At 36.6% G+C, this 27,277-nt stretch overlaps 4 protein-coding genes across 4 annotated transcripts in view; all 4 read left to right on the top strand.

Moving 5' to 3' along the window:
* LOC143470658 (uncharacterized) overlaps window positions 1–26,026 on the top strand; it is a 39,461-nt gene extending 13,435 nt beyond the window's left edge. The window contains exons 3-4 of the mRNA XM_076968916.1: window positions 24,708–24,970; window positions 25,631–26,026. Coding sequence (XP_076825031.1) covers window positions 24,902–24,970; window positions 25,631–26,026 — 465 coding nt within the window. The 5' untranslated portion in view covers window positions 24,708–24,901. The remainder of the gene's footprint in view (window positions 1–24,707; window positions 24,971–25,630) is intronic.
* Window positions 2,978–3,635, top strand: LOC143471300 (uncharacterized). Its single transcript, XM_076969739.1, has 2 exons — window positions 2,978–3,071; window positions 3,188–3,635. The coding sequence occupies exons 1-2, from the start codon at window positions 3,039–3,041 to the stop codon at window positions 3,599–3,601; spliced, it is 447 nt and encodes a 148-aa protein (XP_076825854.1). The 5' UTR covers window positions 2,978–3,038; the 3' UTR covers window positions 3,602–3,635.
* LOC143471412 (uncharacterized) lies at window positions 4,228–12,963 on the top strand. Its single transcript, XM_076969866.1, has 12 exons — window positions 4,228–4,232; window positions 4,532–4,709; window positions 4,848–5,009; window positions 6,128–6,316; window positions 6,481–6,765; window positions 6,902–7,089; window positions 7,372–7,502; window positions 7,750–7,895; window positions 8,246–8,368; window positions 8,456–8,575; window positions 11,632–11,929; window positions 12,048–12,963. Exons 1-12 carry the CDS (start codon window positions 4,228–4,230, stop codon window positions 12,251–12,253), a joined length of 2,031 nt encoding a protein of 676 aa, XP_076825981.1. The 3' UTR covers window positions 12,254–12,963.
* Window positions 15,767–27,277, top strand: part of LOC143471281 (uncharacterized) — a 34,136-nt gene continuing 22,625 nt past the window's right edge. The window contains exons 1-10 of the mRNA XM_076969708.1: window positions 15,767–16,032; window positions 18,047–18,200; window positions 18,328–18,378; window positions 19,177–19,276; window positions 19,695–19,891; window positions 20,124–20,271; window positions 20,923–21,098; window positions 21,206–21,397; window positions 21,942–22,120; window positions 22,236–22,276. Of these exons, the coding sequence (XP_076825823.1) occupies window positions 15,944–16,032; window positions 18,047–18,200; window positions 18,328–18,378; window positions 19,177–19,276; window positions 19,695–19,891; window positions 20,124–20,271; window positions 20,923–21,098; window positions 21,206–21,397; window positions 21,942–22,120; window positions 22,236–22,276 (1,327 nt within the window). The 5' untranslated portion in view covers window positions 15,767–15,943. The remainder of the gene's footprint in view (window positions 16,033–18,046; window positions 18,201–18,327; window positions 18,379–19,176; window positions 19,277–19,694; window positions 19,892–20,123; window positions 20,272–20,922; window positions 21,099–21,205; window positions 21,398–21,941; window positions 22,121–22,235; window positions 22,277–27,277) is intronic.

Raw genomic sequence — 27,277 nt, 5'->3', positions numbered from 1 at the left:
AGTACATTATTCGTTAATAAATTCATTAAATACTGTTTTCGGTCTCTATGCTTAAAACTTAAAGTTTATATTAAATACGATTCATTCCTTGCATAGGTGGATAAATACACGATTAATGTATCGATTCAGGAATCCGGCCCGCCAAGTTCTTTATTTTCTCATATCAGGCCCGCCGACCGAAAAAGTTGCCCGCCCCTGGTTTAGGGTGATAAAATATCGATTAATTTGTAACATGTGACAGTCACAACACAAATAGTCTCCCGTTTAGTGGACCTGGTGAACAGTTATAAATTCGGACAATACAATATTTCATAATTAATAAGTCCATTACGCAGAATTCTAGCAACGAGACTTCTTATCTCGTCAATGCCACTTAGGCCTAATCACTTCTAGTCTAATCCTTTCTAGCCAATGCCACTTCATCACTTCAATTAAAGCGCCTGGTTTCAGGGGCGCCCAAGTGCTTGGCTCGATGTTATTTATGACGCATTTTACCAACCTTGTACCTTGGACTTTCAGTCGCTCATGCTCGTTTGTCAGCTGGCTTCTACTATTGGCTTTGGAGCAATCACTAATTTTGTGTGTCTGGGTTTTTTTGAGTTATTTAAACAATTAAATTTAGCTTTTAAATTCTTTTCTACAAACACTCCGCAGTAGGACTGCAGGATCGTCACACTTGCCCGCACAGCCAACGCTAATGAAGGGCGGTTTTTACAATATGTTATCGGGAATTTCTTTTATAATCTGCGTTGTGAGGATGCAGGGAGGCTGATATGCAAATGAGCTGAAACTTAGTTTATGACGTTCCTTGCTGATGATTTAAGTTAGAGTTCGGGAACCTATGGCTCGCGAGCCAGAAATTGCTCTTTTGATGACGGTATCTGGCTTGCAGGTAAATCTAAGTTGGCATTTCTCAGCACGATTGTTACGAATAAAACTTTTTTTGTAACTTTAAGTCGCATTAACTTTAAGAAGCATGTTATTAAAGAGTAAATTCAGAAATTTGCCGTTGTCTAAAATTGTTGGTTTTGTTTAAAAATACACACGTTAGTTGCATTAAGTGTTGAAAAATATTATATGGCTCTCATGGAAATACAATTAAAAATATGTAGCTTTCATGTCCCCTTTAGCTAAAAAGTTTCCGCACCCCTGATTTAGATGAAAGCAACAGCTACTTGATAACAGAACAATCTGCTTTGTGCGCTCCTGACTAATGGAAGCAGCTAAGTCATGTTTTAACTTACTTGGTTGATTTATTCTGACTAACTTAAACAAAAGATCTATGCAGTAAATAGAAGTTTTATTGCCGAACAGTCCTTTATATTTAAAACCACCAGCGTCTAGGGAGCTCATTGGGCAATAACCTTTCTCACGAACCAAATTTTAGGACTTATAGATCTTTTTACGTTTTTATTTTTTCGTTCGTCGTGTTTCCTTGTTTGAATGTGACAACTTTTCGGCTCTCCCCTTATTATATTATAGGCCCCTATTTATATACCTTTACCTTATTATACATATATTAAATACGTCGTTAAAATAATTGTTGTAAACGTCTTTCACAATCTAAACTAAATTGATTATTGTAAACGTAAAATCGATGAACAGATTTTATTTTGAGGCGTGGTGAAGCGTTTTTCAAGCGAAAAAAACACCCAAATTTGCGCCCTGTTAGTTTATGCAATATAGGAATTTTAGAGCCAGGTTTTAAAAACTTTTTCAAAATGTAACAAACAAAATGTAAGCCCAACTTTGACATAGATAAAGGCCTGACGCAAGACCAGCTTTGTTTGTCGAGAAACTAGGCCGATCTTTGCCAAACATTATTAAAATCATCGGGTTATACGGTGTTACCCAATTGTTTTAGCTTTTTTGCGGCGTTTTAAAATCGTCAGTCTTAGGCGGCCAGCTGCTGTTCGTATGAATTTGAAAATGTGTTTCATTTCGAATCGATTTCGAAGCGTTTTTATTTTTGAGCCGTAAAAGAGCAATTTTTTGCACTCTGCGCGCAGTTTAGAGCCAGTTTGCAAACTCGGGAATTCCAGACCAAGCTTTCAAAACAACCTCTGACTATCCTGGCCGCAAGGTTGATAGAGCACAATATATTACCGGTATAAAATTTTTTAGTTGGTATCATTTGAAAATATTCTGAAAACCAACAAATTTCAATAAGAATGTCGTCACACGTGAGCGGCAAATAAGGCGATGAAGGGGTAGAGACGCGAAATCTTTAAGCGCAAAAGCGCTTTCGTGTATTCGGGTTGGTGCTCCCATATCGCATTTCGTCTTCGGTTTCTTACTTGCCTTTAAGTTTTCTTTGCATGAGAAGTTTACCGCGAGTTTCGTCAAATTTTTTCCAATGTGTTTCAAAATACGCATCCAATGGTAGGCCATTTGCCAAAAATTGAACACCTAAAAACGTAGATTATTAAATATGAAGAACATTTCTAAGATTAACTTTAGAATTTATAACTATATATTAACGTGTATCATAAGCGATAGCCACTGCACTCTGCTATAATATAATGTGTAAGCTATGTTGCTTTCACAGAACCATTGAAACACTGTAGCACAAATGCAGTATTGTTTCGTAGGCTATATGCGCGATATAGGCTGTCAAGCCAGGTTTCTGTAACCTTTAGCAGCAGTCCATTGTTCTACGTCGTTTAGCGATTTTTTTCATCCTGCACGTTTGCTTTTGGAGCTTTTTTCTCTCCCTCTCGTCGGCCAAAAGTTTTCCACCTGTAATATAATGGAATTATATAAGTATATATAGTTTTAGAGTTTCTTTAGCTGAAATATTTAGTCTGTTTTAAGCGATTTGGCCTGACCGAAAACCTCAAAATCCATATAAGAACTCACACAGGTAAGATAATATTTTAGTCTAAGCGTTATTCTTAGCATTTTCTGCATTTTCATTAACGAAATACGAGCTTCCAAGTCTGCAATGTTCTATTTCAGGCGAAAAATCGTTTCTATGCAAATATCTTGGGTGTGATCGACGATTTGCCAATAGCTCTGATCGTAAAAAGCACAGCTACATGCACATTGAAGGAAAGTTATATGCTTGCAAAGTAAGCAACATTCCAAGTTTCGCTTTCACATGTTTATAATTTAACATTTTTCTTTACAAACCAAGTCAGCTAAAATTTTTAATTTTAAAATTTGATCATTGCCTTTTACTTTAAAGTACAAAGGATGTGATCGCAGCTACACCCACCCCAGTTCGTTACGTAAGCACATACGTATGCACAAAGCAAACGGTGACGTCATGAGTAGCAATAACTCCTCAATCATCTTTCCTCGAACCCCGTCGTCAGAAATGACAAGTAACTCAACTGTTGCTGAAGATCCTGACGTCACGTCGATCCTCCAATCGCTCACGTCATCTCCGGAACCGACGCAATTTGGCATCGACTACGAGTCAAATGACTTCAGTCAAGGATTTGGATTCAACGAAATGCTCTCTGGCGAAGTGGATTCTTTATGGCCTCTGGATGATGACCTCACACAGCGAGCAGATTTCTTACAGGATTATTCTTCCGGCTGCTCTCAGTCACCCAATCATTCTTCGTCCTCATTTGACCCCATATTTGGTGCTTAATTTTTTGAAATTTGAATTAACTTGGAAAGCTCAAACCTGGTGCCTTTTCTACATACCTGTAAATATCACGTGTGTTATTCTAAAATAAAGATCAATTTGACAACCATTTGCTGTCGTTTCTGTGATAGCATTTTTCAGGCGAATAAGTTTTTAAGTTGTTAGACTCTTTTAATAACTTTTCCTTTTTAAGTTGACACAACGTTTCTCAAGTTCTAATCCTTACAAGGTGACTGGATTTGATTCTCACCAATCGACTCACTAGTGTTACTATGCAGATATGTTCTAATGCAGTGGGAGTTTTTTTGCACTCTGAAAACGATTCCGCATGTTAACGCATTCGCACAAGATTAAACTTTTTTCTCACGCTTCATGAGTCGACCTGCTGGGCACTGCAGGGGCTACGTTACGTCGCACAATGTCTAAGGTTACTTTGATTTATGGTTTCCGAACAATGTGTTATCGTACTTTACCGAATTTAGGGTGGCTTGGTGATGCTTCTGCAACCATAACAGAGATATAACAATTAGTCACCTTTCAGTAATCGGCAAAGTGAGACTTTTGAAAAAATACTGACTTTGTTGACAACAAAGAACTAAGAACCAAATCCAAGCATATTACTTTAAAATATGGAGTATTGGCAATTTATTTTGGTAAGCCTAAATATATGGTCAAAAACCACTGAGACTGCATTACCATACGTGAAGCAATCACACGGTGTACAGCATCTTTTACTTTGGCAAAAATTTTTTTAACAGTTTATCAAGTGATGTCTCCGGTGTAGCCTAAATACAGCAACTGTGTTGTATTCTTGCATTAGCTGACTCTATATTTCTCACGTAAAGCAGGCTGGCTCGGTTATCCAATCAAACCAGTTTTTCGTTATTTACTACCTTAAAATCAATCGAAGTTGATTTTTTTGTTTTTTATCAGAAACGAGAATCATCTTCGTTCATTGGATGTCACTCTCTACCAACTAGCGGACAAAGTTTCACTCATAAACGCCACCGTTTTCTATCAACGTGCTGACTTCGATGAACTGGAAAAGTTTTCCGAATCAAATCGTGAACTGATGTACAGTTTCGCCGAATCCCTAACGTTACGACAGGAAGTAAATTGTTATCTCTAATTAACTTCGGTATTGTATATTATGTATTCTACTATTCTTGTATTGTTTTGTACTCTGTATATGTGATTAAAACGTTCATAATTCATTGTATTTCAAGATGTCTATGTTAAATATTTACAGGAATTCACAACTTTCAAATCAGCAACAGAAAATCTCATCAGTGGCATTCAACGTGAGCAAGATGGCATTGAACTTGAAAACCACAATGTTAATGAAACACTAGGCACGCTAACACTGTGGAAAGAAAATGTCAACGGAGGTTTGGATTCGGTCGGAGACACGGTTTGTTTATTTGTTATTTTTAGAAGAGCATATTTAAGCTTCCGTTATATACAAGGCTACAGAGTGTGTCCGTTTTCAGCAAGATCCTGGGCGTAATGAACAACCAAAAATAACAACTGCAGTGTGCGAAATTGCTCGGAAGCAATGGAAGTGCGCAATTACAGAGTAATCTACACAGTTTGACTTATTTTATTCTTTATATCAATTGCAAATTGAGTGCGCAGAAATTCTGTCCAAAGTGCAAAATAACGCACCATAAATGCGGCACTGAGCTCATCAAAAGCAGTATTGAGTGCGTCTAGGCTATGCCAAACTCTGTAGTCGGGATATAACCTACTTCATGCATGTGGTAGGCTTGATAGTGGGCATTCAGACATTGCAGAATTTACAAAGATATGAAATGTTCCAGTATTTTGAAATTAACTGACACAGAGAGTAGGCTATATTTGCAACAAGATAAAATGAGAATTGTGCGGCAGATTCACGCACGAGATCGATCAATGTTTAAACAAAAGTTTCGGGTCTCGTTTGTATACTAGACACCAGACTAGACCAGACCTATACTAGACCCCAGCTACCCAAATTGTGATGTCGTCTGGTTGTGCACTTCTGCACTAGACATGTATTTTTTGTCTTTTCATGGCGATTGATGGTTAGTAAACAAACAAAGAAAAGTTGGTTGTTTATAGTAATAAATAAAAACAGGTTGAGTCAAAGCAGATTTACCCTAAAACATAGGGTAGGCACACTCCTTGAATGGTCGTATCTACTATGTTTTACCTCTCGCCAATATTGAAGCTTTAAATATTTTCCTCAGCAACCAGGCTTAGTCCAATTTTTTGTTTAATAAATGGAGCCGATTGGAAATCCGTTGGTTTGCGCTTACAATTTTTTTGTGTTGTCGTGCCAGAAAAGCTGAGGCGTAACTATCTTTGTTCATTTGCCATGGCGGAGATTTCTGGCATATCATACAAACTTTCCATAGAGGGCTTCCAAAATTTGCACTCACAATTTCTCGTCAAAAACCCCAGTACTTTCTACAGTCTGTACAACAACTATAAACAGCACAATATTATAGGCTATGCCTATATGTAAGCCTTAACATAACAATTTTACAGTTGGAATTTCTCGATGCTCGCGTTGAATTGATAGCTGGTGCGCTGAACCAAATTACGATTCTTGACGAAGATGTTTCCAACTTCAACCATAGCTTGGCTCAAATCAATGGGTCAGTGAGAAGAAATGCCGAAAGATTTGCTGAATTGCAACAGTCCGTCTCAGCTGCTGGAAACCTTATCACAACTCTTGTAAGTTATGAAGCTAAATATTCAAACCCTATTTGGAAAACACAGCGGCTGGAACTTTTAACTTTGTGATGTAAATTAGAATATTTAATTAAGTTTTTACAAACAATATGAAACAATAATTAAAGTCTAAAACATATAGTTCACAATTTTTTGTCGTTTTACAGCAAAACGAGAAGCAGGTTTCTGAAAAGAATCTTCGAGACCAACAAACTAACCTTAGGACCGAATTCAATGTTCTTCGTAAAAATGCTCTGAATTGCACTGAAATAGAAGATAAAGTTTCTCGGAAAATTAACAGCGTCGTATCTGATGTATGGGTTAACATAACAAACATAAAGTCAATTGTTAACGACCTTCGAGAATCGATGGGCGACCAACAAATGATATTAACGACTGTGATAAATGAGGCAGTTAACCAACAAACAGCTGTAGATGATCTACTATGGAAGGTACGCTTGAAATTGCATAAATTGTTAAGTTAACAAATACATGAAACATGTAAGATCACATAACACCAACTCTGCATCCAACTCAATGCTAAGAGTGTTGAAGCAAAAAAGAAAAATTATCTTGTTTGTATTAAAGGTCGCCCTACAGAATGTCATGTTATCGACATTGAACACAACTGATCTTTCCATCCAAAAGAAACTAAAAGAACTACAAGCAGAGGATAAAAGCACTTCAGATTTCATCTCAGAGCTGAGAAATTCAGCATCCGAGAAAGACCAAGCGATCCAGTCATTAGAGACAACCCAATGGAACATACAGTCAAGGTAGACCATAATCACGATGGTACCAACACGTTATCATTATACATGGGGCCCATGTACATAGAACTATACATGGAAGTAATTCTACTTTACCATCAAATAAGAATAAGATTTGCCAAGGATTCCCATATTTTGAGATGGGTACAATTCACAATGAAACTAACGTTCTTTTAATATTTCTGTGCTGGTATCTTCAAACACCGTCGATAACTTTTCATCAGGTCCATGTTATAATAAAAGGCTTTTATGATGTAACAAAAATGATAATGAGATTCCTCCTGCTAGAATGAATGAATTGACATCACGGATGGAGAGCACGGAGGACCAAGTGAGCTTGATGGAGGCAAGATTCAGTGGATCCCAGGGAAGACTGATGTCTGCCACCAGGGACGTCCAGCGCCAAATCGGAAAACTTGGTAGAAATTTGTTAATTATTTTAATAATATATAATTTATTGTTTGTTACCGCTCGATTATTTGTCGGTCTAATTGGATCGATTGCCACTGGACTTTACTTCTTTCCGCAATATCCGTGCTCTATTTAAGTAGTTAAGTCAATGTAATCACAGAAGCCTATTTTGCAAAGTTGCTTACAGCTTAGTTCCGACTAATCATGCGTGACTTCTCAACTGTGATTGTAACACGTATTATGATGTCACTGCAGAGAACAACGTCACGAGTATTGTGAACCGGATGACATTTATCGAGTATGATCAGGATAACGCTTACAACGTCACTTCCACTTTATTTGAGACGATCCGGGAACAAACGAACCAGATCAGCATCCTAAACCAATCTCTGGCGTTTGGAGTAAGTTCTTTTGGGTGGTTGGGATTCAAATACGTTAACATCCGGTTCTCTCACTAGCAGCATGCCATATTGACCCGGGGCCGATATACACATGGGAATATATGTATACGCTTGTTGACAACTGGTTCGTGGAGGTCATTGAAATTCCAAGAACCGGCTGAATCCCATCGCTGTATATATGCCTACCACGTGCTTGCCTGTAAGCTTGCTTTGTGTATAGCACATGCAAACTGGTGCGAACTGGCTTCATCCCACCAGGGCTTAGATCTGCAAGATTTAAATGTAGACTGTAGAACGTTGTTATAGGCAATATTGCGTTTTTGGAGTATTGAAATATTTTTCCTTTTCAGCCAATGGACGTCTTCGCCAGTTTTGCCTCCACCATAGCCACCATCGAACAATCAGTTTTTGATGTCAATGAAACTCTCAGTGCTGAGGTTACTGGCATAGCAGCACTCCTAGTGGATTTCCAGGTAAGATTTTGTTGTGTGCTAAACAGCACATTTATCACCCATGCTTATAAAATGACAAAATACGGACAATCTTTTATTTCAAAACAGTTGGCTTTTGACACATGTGGCCGCCAGATGGAGCGCATAAGCAATGAAATCGAAATAATGGAAGCAAACTCCACCAATTACTTTGATTATTTCTCCACCGCTTTGGATTACTTGCGACAGGTCAGTGCTAGAACAACCACGAATAAAATTTTATAAACTTATTGACTACCAGCGAAAGCTGATTGAAGCGTTTGATTAAAATGACTGAAGATATTAATTAGCAAACGTACATAATTGCAAATGGATATAATCCTATTCAGTATGATTAGAACTGTGCACGGACTGACTGCATAGTTTTCTTTGATGAATATTTGTCTCAGCTGCCTCAAGCATTAACTCAACATTGATAGTAGCATCCTGTATATTAGGATGTTTCATTTTTTCACCATTTTGGAATTTAAAAAAGCTTGGGGTCTCCCTAGGCCGTATTTTGGGCACAATGAAAGAATATGAATTTTTTTTTTTTTTTATGACGTCATTTTGAGGTTGCACCCCCTTGTTGAAGTTTCGGTGGGGGTGCATTTTTGTGAATTGGCGATATCTTCGTAACCGATTGAGCTAGAGCTATGATCAAGGTCTCAAAAGATGCAGAACAGCTGGTTTCGCATAACCACTCAATACATTTTAACTGTATTTTTGCTCTAGAAAAAAAGTTATTTGAGAAAAACCGAAATTTTGAAAAAAAACCTAAGTTTTGACATATTTTGTATGCAAATCACAATGTAGTTCCCAACCGAACCTTTATTTTGCTTGGTGGTGATTGTAGACTTTTAGATTGGCCTTCGCCATGAAAAGTAAGCAAAATATTTTATATGTAAGCTATACAAACATATATATATCTAAGATAAACTTAAAATTACAGCAGTTTGTGTAAATAACTGCTACATCGGTGGTTCTGGAAAGATCGAGTAAACGATCATGTTAAACTGCGACTTTGATTTCTACTTTAGCGTTACTCTACCGTGTAAGAACAGTTCCATAAGCCAAATAAAAAATTGTATTTTTTATTCAAATTTATTTTTATTCTTTAAACTAACAACAAACAACAGTTCATGTTAACCCAAAAATTTGCTGTCTTCACTAATTGTTATCCATATTGCACAGGTATGCTTGCAAACGAAAATCAGTACGCCTCAAAGTAGATTTCTTTTCACGAATTTTCTCCTGTAGAATATTTTTCAACCATCCAATTTTCCTTTCATTGCACCTATTATTGTTTTCAATGGCTTTCCAAAATTCTGGATCAACATCATCTGAAGCAATGCAAGGAGCTTGTTTGCTGTTCAATGTGAAAAATTGTTTTAAACCAGCCGATGGATAGCGGCATGGAAGAGGATACTTTAACAGCCTCGATTGGGTAAGGTGGTACCTCAGAATAAACACTTAAAGCCACATTTTGGGAGTCAAGCCATTGTCCCGCATGATCCAAGTAATACTTCATTACCATATCAGCAACATCTGGCTGGATTTCTCTATAAGCAAGAAGAATGTTGCGTTGGAAAAGAGTAAGAAAAGGACCATCACAAGCTTTTGGATGCAAATGTATCATTACAAAAGAGGGTACATAGACTGAAACAATGTATGAAACAATTTTTTCTAATTTTTTTTTTTGATTTGTGGACATATGTTGACTTCCAATGTTGAAAAGCAGAAGACGAAGGTAGCCGCTGGCAGTTGTTATCCATCGTGAGTGACTTATGCTCTCCTGTTTGTATGTTAAAAGGTTTTTTAGATTTTCCGGAACATTCATCAGCAAATGAGAAGCTAACACTAACAAGCACAATTCCTCACTGCGGAAACTGTTGTCTACCATTTTTTCCTTTTTTTGTCAGAAAACCATTGCGTTTTTTCTTTTATGTGCAGTGCTGCAATCTTTGTAATCGGAATAGTTACAGTGTCACATGGAATTAAATCGTTTAGAATGGGCTTCTCTATTGTTTTTATAATATTCAGTAATGCACCATCTTCAAGTGCTCTGGGACCTTTTTTCCACCTTCTATGAAACGAATAACATGGGACAGATATATTTCATTGACATGAAATAAACATTCCAAGGTATGAATCCCATGACCAATGGTCAAACTAAAATAATCTGCTAAGCGTTTATTTACTCCTGACACCCAGCCTGTGTTAACAGCTGTAGTGTCCGCCATGACTGAGTACACCTTCTTTAGAGTATCACCGCATACCTCATCAATAATTGTGGAGGAAAGTATTTCCCCTGTAACTGATGTTCCTTTGGGAAAGGTTTTGACACCAACAATTCTCTCACATTTTTTATTCTGGTCATCCAACAACTGACCAACAAAAACATACCGGTCAAGTGAGTTAATCACCCTACCATCATAACACAGTTGCATTGCACTACACGACTTTATCTCTAATTGGCATCTTTCTAATGCTTTCATTCGTACTTTCTCTCGTCTGCGAAAAATAGTTGTTGGAGATGCTGCGATTTTTTCACCTGCCAAAGATCTCAGTTGGTCTGAGTGCTGGCGTATGGAAGTCATACGACGGTCAGCTAGCATGCACATCTCCTGATTTACTGAAAACGTATGAATTTTTTTATAGAATTTTCCACCAATTACTTTCTTGATTTCAAAATCTGGGTCTGATTTATGATCTCCTGAATCTGATTCCGAATCTGACATGACGTTGAAATTTTCGATTCCAGACTTTTTTCTTATTTTATCAGCAATAACATACTTTGAAGATAAGCTAGAAGACGAACAATTTTCAGTAGACTGCTCAGGGTAATATTTTCGCTTATGACGGTAACTTTTACTCAAACAGTTGATCTGACATGTTGACTGGTAGGGAAAATATGTCAAAATTTTGGTTTTTCTCAAATAACTTTTTTTCTAGAGCGAAAATGCAATTAAAATGTATTGAGTGGTTATGGGAAACCAGCCATTCTGCATCTTTTGACACCTTGATTATGGCTCTAGCTCAATCGGTTACCAAGATATCGCCAAATTAGAAAAATGCACCCCCACTGAAACTTCAACAAGGGGGTGCAACCTCAAAATGACGTCATAAATTAAAAAAAAATTCAGATTCTTTCATTGTGCCCAAAATACGGCCTAGGGAGACCCCAAGCTTTTTTAAATTCCAAAATGGTGAAAAAATGAAACATCCTACTGTATATACTAAATCCTTTGTTTATTTCTATGTAGATCGCGAGAGAAACGAACGACGCTGTCGGTGAGAACAGAGATCTAGTCCGGGTCCTGAACAGCACCATGCTCTTGCTTCAAGTTCTTGTGCCCGCCTACATCCAGAGATTTCAACCGGACAAACAAAACGACACCGGCCCTACCCAGGAACCTCGCGATGTTGAGGAATATCCTCAACCTCTCATTTCCAACTTTGAGGAGAAGTTGGACTTGAAGAGCATGCTTCAGCAAGATGAAGAGAAAGATATTCAAGATGGTGATTACAACTCGGACTACAGCGAGTACGATTACCAAGAAGGTAAGTTTGAGATTCTTGATTATCGTCAGCAACAATTAATTTAACAAGTTAACAGTTCGTTACAATAAGCATTGTCAAACTATTTGGCTCTAATTATATTCTTCATGTTGTTCCTCAGCCAACGGTCGTTCTGTGATTTCATCGGATGAATATTTCAACTTTCCCGACTCGAACTTCGCCAATTACCCACAAGACCCGGAATACGACCTGGAATCGATTTTGAACGGGGACGCCGACCAGGCCAGGCTGGAAGGAAGAGTTTCGTCATCCTATGACGTCAACAACTACGAAGACTACCAATATTTTGCCGACGAAGAAGCTTGATTTTTTGCAGAAGAATTTCCCCCGGGATTGAAAAAACAATCGAAAAGATTTTACAAAAATTCCGCTTTCAACTTGTGATTTTGTTTAAGACGTAAGCATCTATTTGTTGCTTTCATGTCAAACTACCTAAAGATTGTGCTTTTATATTTCTAACGGGAGGTTTAAGGATTTATTTGGCTGATTCCGCAATCATGGTTTCTGTCAAGGTGTAATAATGTTAAAGCACTTTACAGAATTTGAAAAATAAATTTTGTGCCTACATTTGTTAAGATGTACTCTATTACGTCATAAATCACTCGCTTTTCCTTTTTCATTCTTTTTGATATGTAGTAAAACATTTGCAAAATGTGTTTTGCAGTTTAAGGGGAAAGCTGATAGATGGATATGCATTTGCATTTGAGTCAATAGATTTTGGTGATATCCTGATAACGAGGTGATCAAGCAAACCTGCTTGTATCACGATATATTTTGTTTTATTAACTTCTCTAAATTTTTCATTTTCAGGTTGAATAATACTTCTATGACTTGTGCTCATTGCAACTTGAACAATTAACATACTTGAAAAGGTTTTTGATGTCGGTATTTCCATTCCTTGTTTTATGTTTATAGCAACTTATCTGTTTGTTTAGTTCGCTGGCACAGAACGATGGAGATGTCGATGGAGCTAAACAAACAGGATCTTTTATTTTGGTAATTCCCCTAGAGAGGTTTCTATTTTGAGTCTCACAAGCACAATGCTTACCGGTGTAGTACCAACTATTGACTAACTTCTGTGACGTTCTGTGCAGACTGATACCAAACTTTCCAGCCTGCCAGTATACTCGAAATTCCTGTTTTTGTTTAAAGCAAGCCTACTGTTTATGCAATTCATTAATCGTCAAAAATTGTGGTTAGTCAGAAGCAAGCTTATGCAGGTTAACTCAATTCTGTTCAAATGCCACGTTTAATTTGGTCTGGATTAAATCAAGAGAAACCCAGTCTGGTCTAGGTTCCCTAGGCGAGTGCTGAGCTGTTGGGCTAGGTTTGCATTAACCATGACGCTTAACCATAGTCCATGACGCTAGAGTGTAAATACGGGAATAATCATTACCAAAATGACTGGAAAAGATTTAGTCATGTCAGACCAGCTTTTAGCAGCAAGAATGTATTTATCCAGTTGGTATAGAGGTAAAATACCGAGATATTCTAAACCAAATTTGTGGAAACGCATTCGGTCATTTTTTTCCTGTATATATATTATTACCCTATTGAACCAAAAAGTGTGGTAGCTTACGTTCGAAGCTATTCCTTGCAGTTTCTAGTTAATCTAACTTCTAGGCTATATATTAGTTACCGATTTGCTGACCGGACTGCAAAGTATGTCCATTTTCAGCAAGATTTTGTGTGTACCAAACAACCAAAAATGACAAGTTTTGTGCGCAAAACTGCTCAAGCTTCATGGAAGTGCGCTCTTAGTTGTAATGTGCACAGTTTGACTTAATCAATCTTTGAATTAAATGAAAATTGAGTGAACATAATTTCTGTCTAAATCATTAATTGCAAAATAACCCCTGTTAAGTGCGGCAATGAAGCTCATGAAAAGCAGTATTGATTGCATCCATGCCAAACTCTGCAGTCTGGTTTGCTGGTACTACTACACGACTTGGATTTGTGGACTCAGTGTGAATTCATGAAGTTCAGAAATTGTAATTCAAGATGTTGTCAAGGTTGTCATTCATGCAATCAAATTGAACTTGGCCAGCCTTGAAATTATTGTAACATAAGCTACTAACTTAAGTTTTAAACCAAAGTTTTCCATTTAATCTAAATTTCAAATTTAAATTAAATCATAAGTTGCGCACTCAAGAGCACACTAAACATTTTTGGTTGCTTGGCATACAAGATCTTGCTGAAAACTTGCCATACTCTGCAGTTTGAGTCATAGCGCGTCTTTGGCTTTCTCATTATGTGCCTTCGGCATATACATATGCATATATACATATGCAACACAGACAATGCACCCTGACCTCCAAATTTTAGAGATTGTGGTTGCTGCCACCAAATGTCAGCTTAAAGAGAAGAAACTATCTTTCAAAAAATGAGACATTCATGGGACTTACAATGATAGGTGCCAACCTTTTAAACCCTAATACTTATTTAAATGTTTGACCAAACTTGACAATAGCTGCCGCTTTTTTTTATAAAGTTTCATAGTAGGTTTTTGACAAAACATTTTATGATAAACAAAGCAGTTGTAACCATATTTCTTACAACAATTGGGAGACGAATTAGGCAAAATATCTCATAATTGAATTTTGGAATTTAGTATTTTTAAATTAGGGCATTTCAAAGTAAGCAGGAAAATGAAAGAACTAAAAGCTTCACTATTATAACTTTTTGCTGATCTATGTCAGGATTACGATGGATGGTTAACAACGGCGTTATGTCCATTGACTTACAACTTCAATTTATCATTTTACATCACTGCTTAACGAGTAAACTAAGTTTTATTCCACACTTTTGACCAGAATTGCTGCCGCATCTTACTGTTTGATGTTTTGTTGTTTATATTTTTCCACAAGTTGTACGTAGCACAATTATGATGCAAACCAGAACAGAATCAACCGTGGAGTGAACGAACTTTCTAGCTTTCCTTCCTAGATTGAAAAGAATCTGAGTTGGTTCTTTGCTTTGTCAGGATGAATCCTACGTCTATGGTTGTTCATCCCTGAAACTGCTCTTGTTTGATTTGTCAAAATTTTATGGCATGAAAGGCGTATCTTGAAATGCAAAATCATTCCTAAAACCATGGGGTTAGAAATGTTGCAAATACTTTGTGCAATGCAACTTTACACAGCATTAATCAGCAAACCTTCAGCAGTCAATGCAGCCTAAAACCATCCAAAACATGCAGTGAAGTGAAACTTAATATGAAGCACCATGGCAATGGTCTGCCGTTATTTTCACGTTTTGTAGTTTAGAACTTTATGTTTTATGATTTCAAGGTAATATTGGCCCATGGTTGAGTTGTTCATTTATAACATTTGCTGTTTGACTTGTGCAAAATGTTGACACAGTGAAGTCATGTCACAAGACGTTGCACCATTAGTCAATGCTAATGTTCACAGCAGCGATGTCAGATTGAATTATAATGTATGAGATAGGTTGGTATTGAGAGATCTATGAAATAATTAAGAGTTAAAATATTTAACTTTTGTTGCTGCTTTAGTGCGGGCAAAACTTCATTATCTTGTATGGCAAGCTTATGTGTTAGGTGAGTCTGTTGGTCTATTTTCTTACCATTATAGGCGATAGTCAATTTAAGTGAAGATTTCACGAGCGCTTACTTGCTGAGGTTGATACTTAAGGACATAGGGTTTAAACCTTTGTATGCTAGCTGGACTCAGGAGCTGAATTATGCTTTTGGTTAATTAATAGCTACATGTTTGATCAATAAACAAAAGAAGATAAAATTTGTGGTTGATGCTGTTAACTTCAAGTAACTGTTAATGCTTCAACTAAAGAGAAGTTTATTTAGAGTTAGGGACAGATTAATTGTATTTAAACATTTATTTAAAAAACTTATGGATTAATATCACTTGATATGTTTGAACCAAACTAATGTAATTACATTGACATTATCTTGTATTTCCGCCATTATATTGGCCAAAGAACTTATCCTGTTCAACAAAGTCTTGCCGGTTTGAAAAAATGATCAGCAAGTTATTTTCACGTGAAAGGAAATATCCACGAGATCCAAAATCACCATTGAAAGATTGCTTGTTTTCAAAGATTTATACGTAAGTCGTGTTGCCTATCTAGGTCGTTTAATGCTAGCAAGTTTGTGTTGTTTCAAAGCAAACAAAGAAAACTTAAGCTTACTATTAGGCTTCTTATCTTTTTGTTGGCAGTTTTATTGAGTACCGAATTTACTTGATTGTAAGCCGCGGCTTAAAAAGTTTTTTTTTTCATCATGTTTGCGGCTTAAATTCAAGGGCGGCATACAATCAAAATCGGCTTACATTTTTTGTTTTTGCCTTTTTCCTTGTCGACTTTGCCATAGGTGTTTTGCCGTACAGTATATGCGGCTTACCTTCAAGGGCGGCTTACATTAAATTTTTAACACTATCACATGCGGCTTACAATGAAGGGCGGCTTATAATCAAGCGCGGCTTACAATCAAGTAAATACGGTAGATGTTTTTCATAACTTCATCTATCTTCATTTCTTCTGATTTATCTCTCAAGTCAAGTTTTTGCAGTCTAAATTGCCTAATAAGTTGCAGTCTTAGTCAAATTGATCAATTTAATGTCTTAACCAGGATTAAGAAACGTATTCCTCTCAAAACCTTTATTCCTAAATCAATCTAATCGATTGATCATATACAGTAGTTAGTCGAATGCATACGTTTTTAGTGATATTGTAGAGATGAGCAAAAACAGATTGATTATATCGGTAAAACAGGATTGACAGAGTTTTCTTCCCAAGTCATATTCAATAAAAACATTTTACAAAATTATCATTACATTTATCCTGCACACCAACATTATCAACTACAACACTGTTTCCATGTTTTTCTACCACAACAAAAGGTTCTCTAAGGAATATTCCAGATAATTTATCTTGCACATTTTGTTTAAGTAACACAGTGTCTCCAGGTCTAACTTCACTATGCACAACAGACTGTCTTAAATCTGCATGGTCCTTCTCTTTTTGCTTAAATTCTGCTTATTAGCTTGCCACACCACCACAAACAGGCGAATGTCATCATTCGATTTTTATTTGACAAATTCCTGTGAAGCCCAAGATGTATGTCCACTAACCTTTTTAATGATATCAAGGAATTCCAGTTTATTCAACTTTTTGGTTAAATGGTCACGGATATGGAAAGGGACACGACGTAGAGGTTGACAGACAGGAGTGACAAATTTGTCAATGGGAATCTTTAACTGGAAATCTTTCACCTTTGCAATCCCTTCAAAGCAGGAATCGTACTTTTGTAATAACTGCTCAGTGCTTTAATTGAGAGAATGCCGAGATCTGTTGCAGTACGCTTTCCAAGAAGTGCTTCTCCTTCAATAACCACGAAGTCAACAGCAGGTGGAGTTTTCCCAAAAACGTTCACACAAGCTTGAAAAGCACCAGGCACCTTCTAGGTATCACGGCCATAAGCGTAAATTTTTCTATTGTTAAAAACACTTACATTTTATAAATCTCAATTTCAAATGTTCCGATAGCATATGATTCCTAATATTGCAGGATGCTTCTGAATCAACAATCAGTTCAAGATTCACCTTGGTATCAACTCCAACTTCAATTGTGTCTCTGCTACGAAGGTCATTCATTTCTAACTTAGACAGATATTCTGGTCCTTTAGCACCTGCATCTTGGATTTGACGTAGGCTGCCAGCAGTTTTCCGTCCTAGATACCGGTACATTTTGCAGCAGCAAAATTACCCGTGATCCCACATTTGCAGCACCTTCTTCATTTGGCAGGACATTTTGGGTCTTTTCCTATGTGACCTTCCCATCCGCACCTGGAGCATTTTATTTCTTGTCTTCCAGAAAAAGATATGTCCTCAGCGTTTGTTGTGCTTCTGTGCGATTTACCAGCAGTCATTTTATTTGCTTTTTAGATAAGGTCTGCATAAAACGAGTAAACGTTCGTAATAAACTGACAGAAATGCAAACATTAGAAAACTTCTTAGTAACATCCACCAGAGTTGGTGAAAACTTTTCTCAAGTGTCGCTACAATCACCAGAAGCAAGTACATATTCATCCAGTAAATAACTTAAACATACTTTTGATTGTAGATGCCGGAAAAATGATGGAACAGTGATCATTGAGAAGCGTGTTTTAAAGAGCCATGTCAAATACGCAGAGAGTGAAGCACAAACTTTCAAGAAAATATGCAACAACAGTTTTCATCATCCAAATGTGGTCCTTTATCTTGATGCCATTGAAGATGTATTTAAGAGTTTATATGATTATAAAAATGCTTTGCATTAGGGTGAAATAGTGTGGCTTGTTTCAATTAATTTTGGTAAAAAGATGTTGCCTACCATACATAAGTTTCTCATACACATTCTTTTAGGAGGATGCGATTTCACTGTATATGGAAAAGTGTGATGGTGATCTTGAGGAGGTATGCTTATTGGGTCACATAGTAGATTTTAGGGAGCATTCAGCCTGTGCATTGGACTAGGGTTGACCTATGTACATATAGAGCCGGCCTTTGTTATTGCGGGGTCCCTTGCCAATTTTCTTTTGAGAACAGATCGTGAAATAATACTGTGGTTTGTACAAAATAAAAGCTAAATTGTTATTCTTGTTTCAGTGCTAAGCAGTGCTGGGCCTAATGCAGTTGCATCGCTCACACTGGTCAAAGGTCCGCCCTAGCTACATATCGTCGATAACGATAAAATGTGTTAAAACCCACCACACGCTGTTAGTAAATAAAGAGATCCTAAATGCTAAAATACTGCAGTGAACACTTTGTCGATACCGGACCGTCGTCTTACATTGCGCATTGTGAGAATCATTGGCTACCCAAATAACAACATATATATTTTTTAAATGATGATTAAACAGATTACAAAGATTTTATTTTACAACGATGTTACAACAGGCAGCATGCCAATAATCAAGCTACTAAATCACTAAACAAGTCATGTCATTACTTTTTTTAGCAAATGCTATTCATTCATTCACAAATTTAAGTTACATTGAAGAAATAGGTGGGCTAGTGTGCCCCAGCATTGTGAATTAAGCACATTTGCTCCAAAAATTCTATTATTAGTTTAAGTAAATGCACCAAATTTAGCCTTGCAAAGTCTCAAACAAATTACTAAAAATTACAATGGACCCAGAGTTTATACGGAAAATAAAAGGAATGTCGTTAACTCGTATCAAGATAAATAATGTTTATTACGTATTTTTGCAGTGGACAAAGAATGGTAAACTTAATGCTTGCAATTTAACTGCTTTGGAAATCTGCGAAGATATAATAGAGGGAATTTCCTATTTACATGGACAAAATATTAGTAAGTACTTTGTATAACTTGCTTAGAGAGTGTTCATTGCTAGCTTAAAAACAAATTTGTTTGATATCAAACAACACAGTTAAGTATTTACTGAATGGACTGGTTAAACTATTCTAAAAAAACATTTTAGGAGCTAAAGCTATTACGAAAATATGACAGTCAACTGTGATATGCTCAGTGAAGATTGCAATACAGCAGACAATTAATTAAGTGTGCAAAATCCTTTTACCCACTCGATTTTCCGGTATCCGAGCACACACAACTAAATTTTGCGTGCAGTGTAAACAAACAATACCATTTGGTCTGGAGTTTAATTCTTTTACTTCTTTAAAATCAGTTGAACCCTGCCTCCTTCTTAAATATGCTTTTGAAATAGTTGCTATTTGTTTTGTGTATAAATAAACTTTTCTTTGTTTAGTTCATAGAGACGTGAAGCCAAGCAATTTCTTGATTCGTTCGAGTGGTGAAAATGCAACAATAAAAGTGACTGATTTTGGTTTGAGCAAAATATTGGCAACTGATGTATCGAGCGCACCCACCACTTCGACCAGCACTGAGGCATTCATGGCTCCTGAGTATCATCTGAGAAAAGATGGAAGTCGTGAAAAATCATGGGTACACTAGCTGTAGTAATGCACACTCCAGAATAATAAATTTCCAAATCCAACATTTTAGTACGTTTTTTATCACAAAAAATGCATTGAATTTAAAGTTGGCAGATAGAATTTTTCTACCTCCGGGAAACAGTTTTTATTCGATACTAAACGCTTGGCAATGTGAAACACTTATTAAAAAATTATAAACAAGAAATCTTATATTTAATTTTTAAATATCACAATTTTCACAGAAAAAATCTGCCGATATATTTTCACTTGGCATTACCTTATATTATGTCCTCACAAATGGGCGTCATCCATTTGGTGACAAAAATCCTTATGAAGCACCCCACAACATTCAACAAAAAGCTTCTCCTGATTTGGATCTTCTTGACTCAGGTGCCTTGTTGTCTAAAAGTTTATACAATTTGTTTTGCTTAATAATGACATTTGTGCACTCGGACATCAGAGGTAGGCAGTACCACGGTACTATGGTACCGAATTACGGTACCGCGGTTCTTTTTTCAATACTGATTCCAGTACCGTCACTACTTTTTGTAAAAGTACCGAAACCCTGTACCGAATTACATTTTTCAAGAAAGATAAATCGGTTCTTTCAAATTGATTACTTCAAGATTTTGAGAAGTATGATTTCATAACTTCATTTTAATTAACACATAGTGCCACGTAGTGCCAATTCCAGCGCTTTTTGTTCGTTTTTTGATCTAAAACAATAATAATCTAAATTCAGATAGTAGAATGCTTGTTGTTAAATACCTAAATAAACTACCTAAATTGAGGTAGTAGGATATTTGTTGTGCTCGTACCCTCGGGCATGTGTGTTTTAAGGTGACACATACGCGCCTCTTTATTATAGTGATCTTCTTTGATGCTATCAAGCATCGCTGTAAGTTTTCTGCAAACTTTGCCAGTTGTTTTTGTTTACATTTTATCTTATTATGTTTGGTTCTTGTAAAACTTCACGTAGAATAACTAAATCATATTTTGCCTACAAAACATACCTTTTTCCTGTTTAAACAACATTTCTAGTGGACGATTTATCCCAAGAGCAAAAGGAACTTGCTAAGGATTTGATAAAGATGATGTTTGGCTTTGACCAAGAAAAAAAGGAGGTTGATTTTGACCCAGAAAAGCGACCAGCAATTCAACTTGTGAAGTTTCATCCACTTTTCTGGATGTCAAAGAAGAAAATTGACTTCTATAAGGTTGGTTCGGATCAAAAATATGACAGATAATATTTGATGATTACAGTATAATTCAGCTTTGCGTCTTTTCTATATTTTTAATGAAAATTGAATATTTGCATCAACAGGAAGCCAATAGGTGGTTTTACAGCCAATCCCGAAAAAATGTTGAAAAATATCAACAAGCTCTTAAATACTTTGAAAATGAATGCAACATAAGTATCAATAATGTGCCATCCTCCTTAAGAAATGAGAGAAAGTTTCCTATTAAGGAATGTGGAAACGTCCATCAACTTCTTCAAAAAGTTATACGAAATATGGTAAGAAAAGATCAAATCAGGCGGCTGGCTAAATAAGCATGTGTAAATGCGCATCTTAATTCTTAAATACGCATCATATCAAGGTTTATTATGAATTAGCGATTAAATTTTTATCTAGTGCAATATTTATTGAAACAAAGACACCATTTCAAACCTAGCTTTGTCAATTTTTTACTTAATAAAGTTAATTTTGAAACATTAACCTATGGCGAAGGTAGCGCTTGTAAGTTGTTGCGTTGCTGTCACGATGCTGCGTTGTTGATCTGTTGCGGACTCCTGTTTCAGAAGGCTGCTACTCAGTTGTCTGTTGCCTTCGCTCATATATTAAAAGAAAAGCACACGGCAATCTTAATTTAAGGCTTTACTCAAACTGATGTCCTGCGCGCAGGCAGTGCAAAACGAAAAGGGAGCGGTAAACGGACTAACAGTGTTTAAATAAACATGTGCTGCGAGCATTGTGAGAGCGCCATCCAGCGACAAACAAACGAAACACCCAACGGCCGCTACAAACTAAATGTTATTTTAAACTTGATTTTGTTTCTAGGATGAACATGGTGATGAAAAATCAGACGAGTCTATGAAGCTGCTGGGATTTTTATACAACGGAAAGAGAGATTATGATAAATTTTTACTCACACTTACAGGACCTTACCCTGGTCTACTTGCTTATCTGTGGTGGTATCTAAGTGACGAGGAAATTGAGGGACCATACTATCCAATGAAGTCAGCTTTGCATTATTGCTGTTTGATAGTTTGTACTTTATCATAGACAGTTTATGCCATGTTGCTGATTACTAATTATAATTTCCCTCAACCTTTAAGGTTTGTTGCTTTTCAGAGATTCACCACATACTGGATCAACAAAACAAGGTTCTTTAGGTAAGCAATTTCAACAACGTTTCTATTTTATGTTACAAGCATTTCTACTATGAGTTGAAAAGTATGTCGCTACCACGCACGTATGATTTTTCATACCAGTAACAACAAGAGGGCTTCTGAGCCATCTCCTAACTAACCTGTGTAAGTTAGTTGTACTAGAGCAGGGGTTCTTAGTTGGGAGTGTACCCTCCTGGCGTGCGACAAGGCATTTCTGGGGTTGCAAACTTCTCCACTAACTTTAACTAATATTTACGTGATTTGAGGGTTCACGTGTAATATGGTGCAGGTTGTGGTTTCTGTATATTTACCATCTGATTTTTACTATGATGTATTCACTACCTACAAACTCATTGTCTATACCAGAGGTCTCAAACTCGAACAAACTATAACAACATTGGCAAGTCTCCAGCTTAGCCACTTACCAATTTAAGCCGTCGTTTATCGAAGTAGGAAAATACTATTAGTGTAAACAGCTAATTGCGAATGCTAATTTTCAACTTATAAGACATGTCAATTTTGCTAAAGTGTGGAATATAAATTAACCTAAAACTAATACCCTCTAATCCAAACCCTTACTTCTCGTGATTAAATTACTGAGCTTAGCGGCGAATTGAAATAAATGCTAAATTTCAACTTAAAATGATATTTTATTTTCTGAACTCTAAATTAATTTAAAACTACTGTGTATACTACGACCCAAATTCTCACCTCTCATGACTAAATCACCTCAAAAATTAATTTGTGCACAACAAATAAGTCAAACAGAGACATCCATTATAAGGACCCAATCGCCGAGTGAGAATAATTCAATCACCGACCACCTCGCCACCACATACGAGAGTCATAAAATCATCAGCGAACATCTGCCGGTCACCGTATTATGGTTCAGCAACTTCGGTAAACTGACGCCGTGAAATTGTCACTTTGAATGAAAAAATGTTGCAGCAACCGTTTCAATTCTTTAGATTATTTCTGATATCCTGGGTAAGTGTAATGCAAAGTTAGTAAATTAGGCGTTGTTCAAAAAAATAAAAACGATTTAAATGTAAACAATCGAAATGATATACCGGTACCGTGTACGCATAACCTTGTGTACCGGTAACAGCAAGTACCGTAGGCTACTGGCCTATATAGTCTAATCTAGCTGTACTGGGCTAGGCTAGGCCTACAAAGGCTATTTTTTTAAAAGATTTCAGAAAGCTTGGTTGGAATAGGCTAGAAATAGCAAGTTACTAATTAATATCTGTAATCCCCTTATTCTTAAATCAACACATAGTACCACACATCAATAATAACACAGAAACAGAAAGCGTTTTATTAGATTTTCTGTCTACGTCTAACGCCAGTCAGCATCCACCAGGTAATGGTTGTCCACGGATAAGGTAAGAATCATACTTTTCTTTCATTTGACCAGTCCAAGTCTTGTGAAAAACAAATTACTCAGTGTTTCTGGTTTAAAGAGGTGTAGACTTAGGTAATTTAACTGGCTGTAAGGCACCAGATCTACAGACATTAGCCTTACTTGCAGTGTTGTAATGACTCAAGTCACGTTTTTGAATTACTTGACTTGACTTGACCTGAGTTAATACTTGAAATGACTTCACTTGACTCGAGTCTTCGAGTCGAGTCACTTGACTGAATTACAAACATTTGATTTGGTTGTTATTCATCGGTTAAAGGTATAGCCAATGACATGACTTCATTTGACAAGCATAATATTTTAACTTGACTTGATCCAATTAGTCTAATTTGAATTGATCCAATTTGACTCGACTGGACTTACGTCAACTTCCCAAATGACTTAACTTGACTCGAGTCTTAAAAAATGACTTGGTTACAGCCTTGCCTACTTGTTTTACCACCAATTTCTAGTGGGATTTTATTTTAAAGAAACTGCACCCGTACCTGATTTTTTCTATTGCATATAGGCCTAGGTAATTTTTTTACCAAAATGTGTTAAGAAATATGTTTAGGAATAAGTGTAGTTTATATCCTTGTATTTAGTTTCCACATCTTCATGTTCTATAACATGCAATGCTGTGAATCTAAAACGTTTCATTATTTTGCAGAAAATGAAGAGCGCAGAAAAATAACTCGCGAAATAGAAAAGTTTCAACATGGATGTAATGTATATGGTCATAAAGGTAATGTATTTGGCAAGAGCTGTGTATAAATGTATTTTAGCAGTGTATAAACTTGGTAATGTATATTTGGAAATATATAATGACAAGGCTGTGTCATTTTTAAACCAATGTTTTAACTTTATACTGGTTTTATTTTGTGTGTTGGGCGCCACAGTAAAGCATAAAACGTGTTTTTGACATTTACTTGTAACCAACTTGTAGCCTAGCCTACACCAGGTTCAAGTCACAGATAGGCCTACAGTTATTTAAATGTAAAACAAGTGAAAACGAAAGTTATGTTTGTTTAGGACATGAGGCACTGGAATTGCTGCGTGTTTATGAACAAATTCATCAAATCAATGACGAGCAACTCACCACGAATGCAGCGGAACTCTTCCCTGATTGGCTGAGTTTATCCGATATCAAGTTGACAGAATCACAAATTGACTCGCTCCTGTTTATTCTCACTAAAGTTGAGAAACGCATCGAGGAGCTTCTTCTAATGGAATGCTTTTCTAAACCAGAAGTTGTCGGCCGATTATTTGAGGCAATTCAAGCAATGCCAGGAAAGGTTTGTTTATTTATTTTACTTTCTACTTTTTCGTTCGTCTTCAACTTTGTTTACGAACTCGATGTGTCGTAACAATGCGCCTTGGTTTTGCATGTGACGTCATAATAGTTTTTCCCGCCTTTAAGCAAAGATGGTTTGTTGAGATTCTGTGCGTTGTTGTTGGTCGGAATATTTTGTTTTAATTTATTTCAACGGGGCGTAATTTCCCCGCGCAAGTTTTATTGTTTAAATCGCTGATAGATCTGGAATGCGCAGTAAACCTGGCCGCTTTAAATTCGTTCGTTTTGTTGAGAAAAATGTAAAATTTGATCGGTTCAGTTTAGGCTAAAATCAGCAGCATCTGACTAAGATTTGGCCAGAAGCAAATTCCAAATTTTTACAAAAGTAAAAATATTTTTGCGACTTTAATATCAAGTTTTATTTCTGCAACGAATATTCAATCGTGGTTTAAGTTGGTCGCTTAAAATTCTTTCTATTTTTCTGAAAATCCAAGAATTTGTGTTGGTCCAGTAGGCTACTGTAGGCCTAAGCTACCATCATGCTAGTTATTTATTAATTAGTTAACACTAACCAGTTAACTTGTATAAGTTAAATATTAGGATATTAGTCTTTGTTATAACACCATGTTGTAGTTTAATTTTACAACCATTTTAACTCTAGATCAGATGGCTTGATATCAGTTGCAACATAATCCCGAAGATTCCTTCAAAATCCTTCTTCAACAAAATCGAGGTTGGGCTGAGTATGTGGAATTGCTTCCCTGTTGATGACGCAATAGATGGGAAGCGCGATGCGAACCAATCAGAAATCGCTGAAATTCAACGAGTCCTTGACCAATTGGATGACTCGGTATTATTTATGTCTTGTTATGTTTGTGTGAAGTTGAACATTGCAGAGGAATTTAATCTCAAACTTTTAATTTATAGGAGTTGGAGGTTCGTCTTGGCCGATTCATCAACTTATCTTGGTCGGCGCGATGGTAAATTGGTCATACTCCGCGATGGTAAATTGGTCATACAATTGGTCATACTCCGCTCGCCGATTACTGATGGTTAATCTTGGTGAGTGCGATGGTAAATCGGTCATACTCCGCTCGCGAAAGTAAAGTGACGTCTCCGTGTGACGTAGTCATCTTCAAGCAAGAAATTGGTTTTCTTAGATAAATACCGTTCGTAAAATCGATTCATTTACACAAAAGCAAGAGCGACCGAACGCGATTATATTTTGTCAATCGCGACGTGGTCGGGAATCGAACTCGGGATTTTTAGACAATGCAGTTCTCGTTTATCCTGATGCGCCACGCGAAGAACTGTTGAAATGTTGCTTAAAATTGAATTATATCTGTATTAGCTTGCATAGTTACGTAACAATTGTATTTGTTTGTCACATACGACTTAATTGATTTTGTAAACACCGTATATGGTTGTGCTATTTTGTTGTGATAATTTCGAGATTTCTTATCATAGAAAATTGTTCATTGGTTTTTCTTGATAAATTAATGTTGTTTTTTATCACTGGCGATCAGTTTGATCTGTGGCGGTTGCCGCCATGTCACCGCCACGTCATGTTAGTTATTATTTCCTTTGATTTCTTTGTTTAGCCGATTTAATTGCATTCCTTAGTAACGTTGATTACTTTGCTTTATATTCTGTTCACCTTCTGTAAATCTATTCAGTCGTTTATTTGTTTCTTAAATTCAATGCAATTCTATTCCCCACGTGTTGGCCGATTGATGTCTGCGAATATGCTGCCGAGAAAGACACGCGACCTCATGATAAGTCAAGAAGAGGTTTTCGTGCTCTCAGACTTGAGTAGCTCTTGGTTCTGACAGCGGTCGAGAAAGCTCTGTGAGCCGTCGTCCAAGTCGGCTTTCACAGTAGAAGAATATTCGCTGGAGAATGCGCAGAGAGCATCATTGTCAATGGGCAGAGACGGCCACAGATGAACCAGACTAAGAGTTCATTGCTCTCACTCATTATGGCGCTTTTGGTAAGGTTTGTAAATTAGCGACCTGAGAGATTTTGTGGATCAAACAAACATATTTAACCGATAAACCGTCCTGGTTTGTTTATCTACGGTCTCGATCGTAAACTGACTACACTGTGAAGTTGTTGCTTTGGGCGCTAAATTTTAGGGTGACAAATAATTATCGATTAATTTGTAACAGTAACAACACAAACAACAATTAAATATGCTTTCAGAAACGCGTTTAGTTCCCATTGAATAGAAAATTACATCGTTTAATTACCCACGACAGCATTGACAAAAATATAAGTTTTAAACTTAAAGTTCCTTTTAACTCGGTGT

The sequence above is a fragment of the Clavelina lepadiformis genome, chromosome 9, assembly GCF_947623445.1.
Source record: "Clavelina lepadiformis chromosome 9, kaClaLepa1.1, whole genome shotgun sequence".
In the NCBI taxonomy this organism is placed as follows: Eukaryota; Metazoa; Chordata; class Ascidiacea; order Aplousobranchia; family Clavelinidae; genus Clavelina; species Clavelina lepadiformis.
The sequence above is the reverse complement of the archived record's forward strand: the minus strand, read 5'-3'. Positions and strand labels throughout refer to the sequence as shown.

Coding starts and splice junctions, on each gene's coding strand:
- LOC143471300 (XM_076969739.1), top strand. CDS start 3,039: ATGCACATTGAAGGAAAGTTATATGCTTGCAAA. Junction 3,072..3,187: donor GAAAGTTATATGCTTGCAAA/GTAAGCAACATT, acceptor TTTACTTTAAAG/TACAAAGGATGTGATCGCAG.
- LOC143471412 (XM_076969866.1), top strand. Junction 6,317..6,480: donor GAAACCTTATCACAACTCTT/GTAAGTTATGAA, acceptor GTCGTTTTACAG/CAAAACGAGAAGCAGGTTTC. Junction 8,369..8,455: donor CACTCCTAGTGGATTTCCAG/GTAAGATTTTGT, acceptor ATTTCAAAACAG/TTGGCTTTTGACACATGTGG.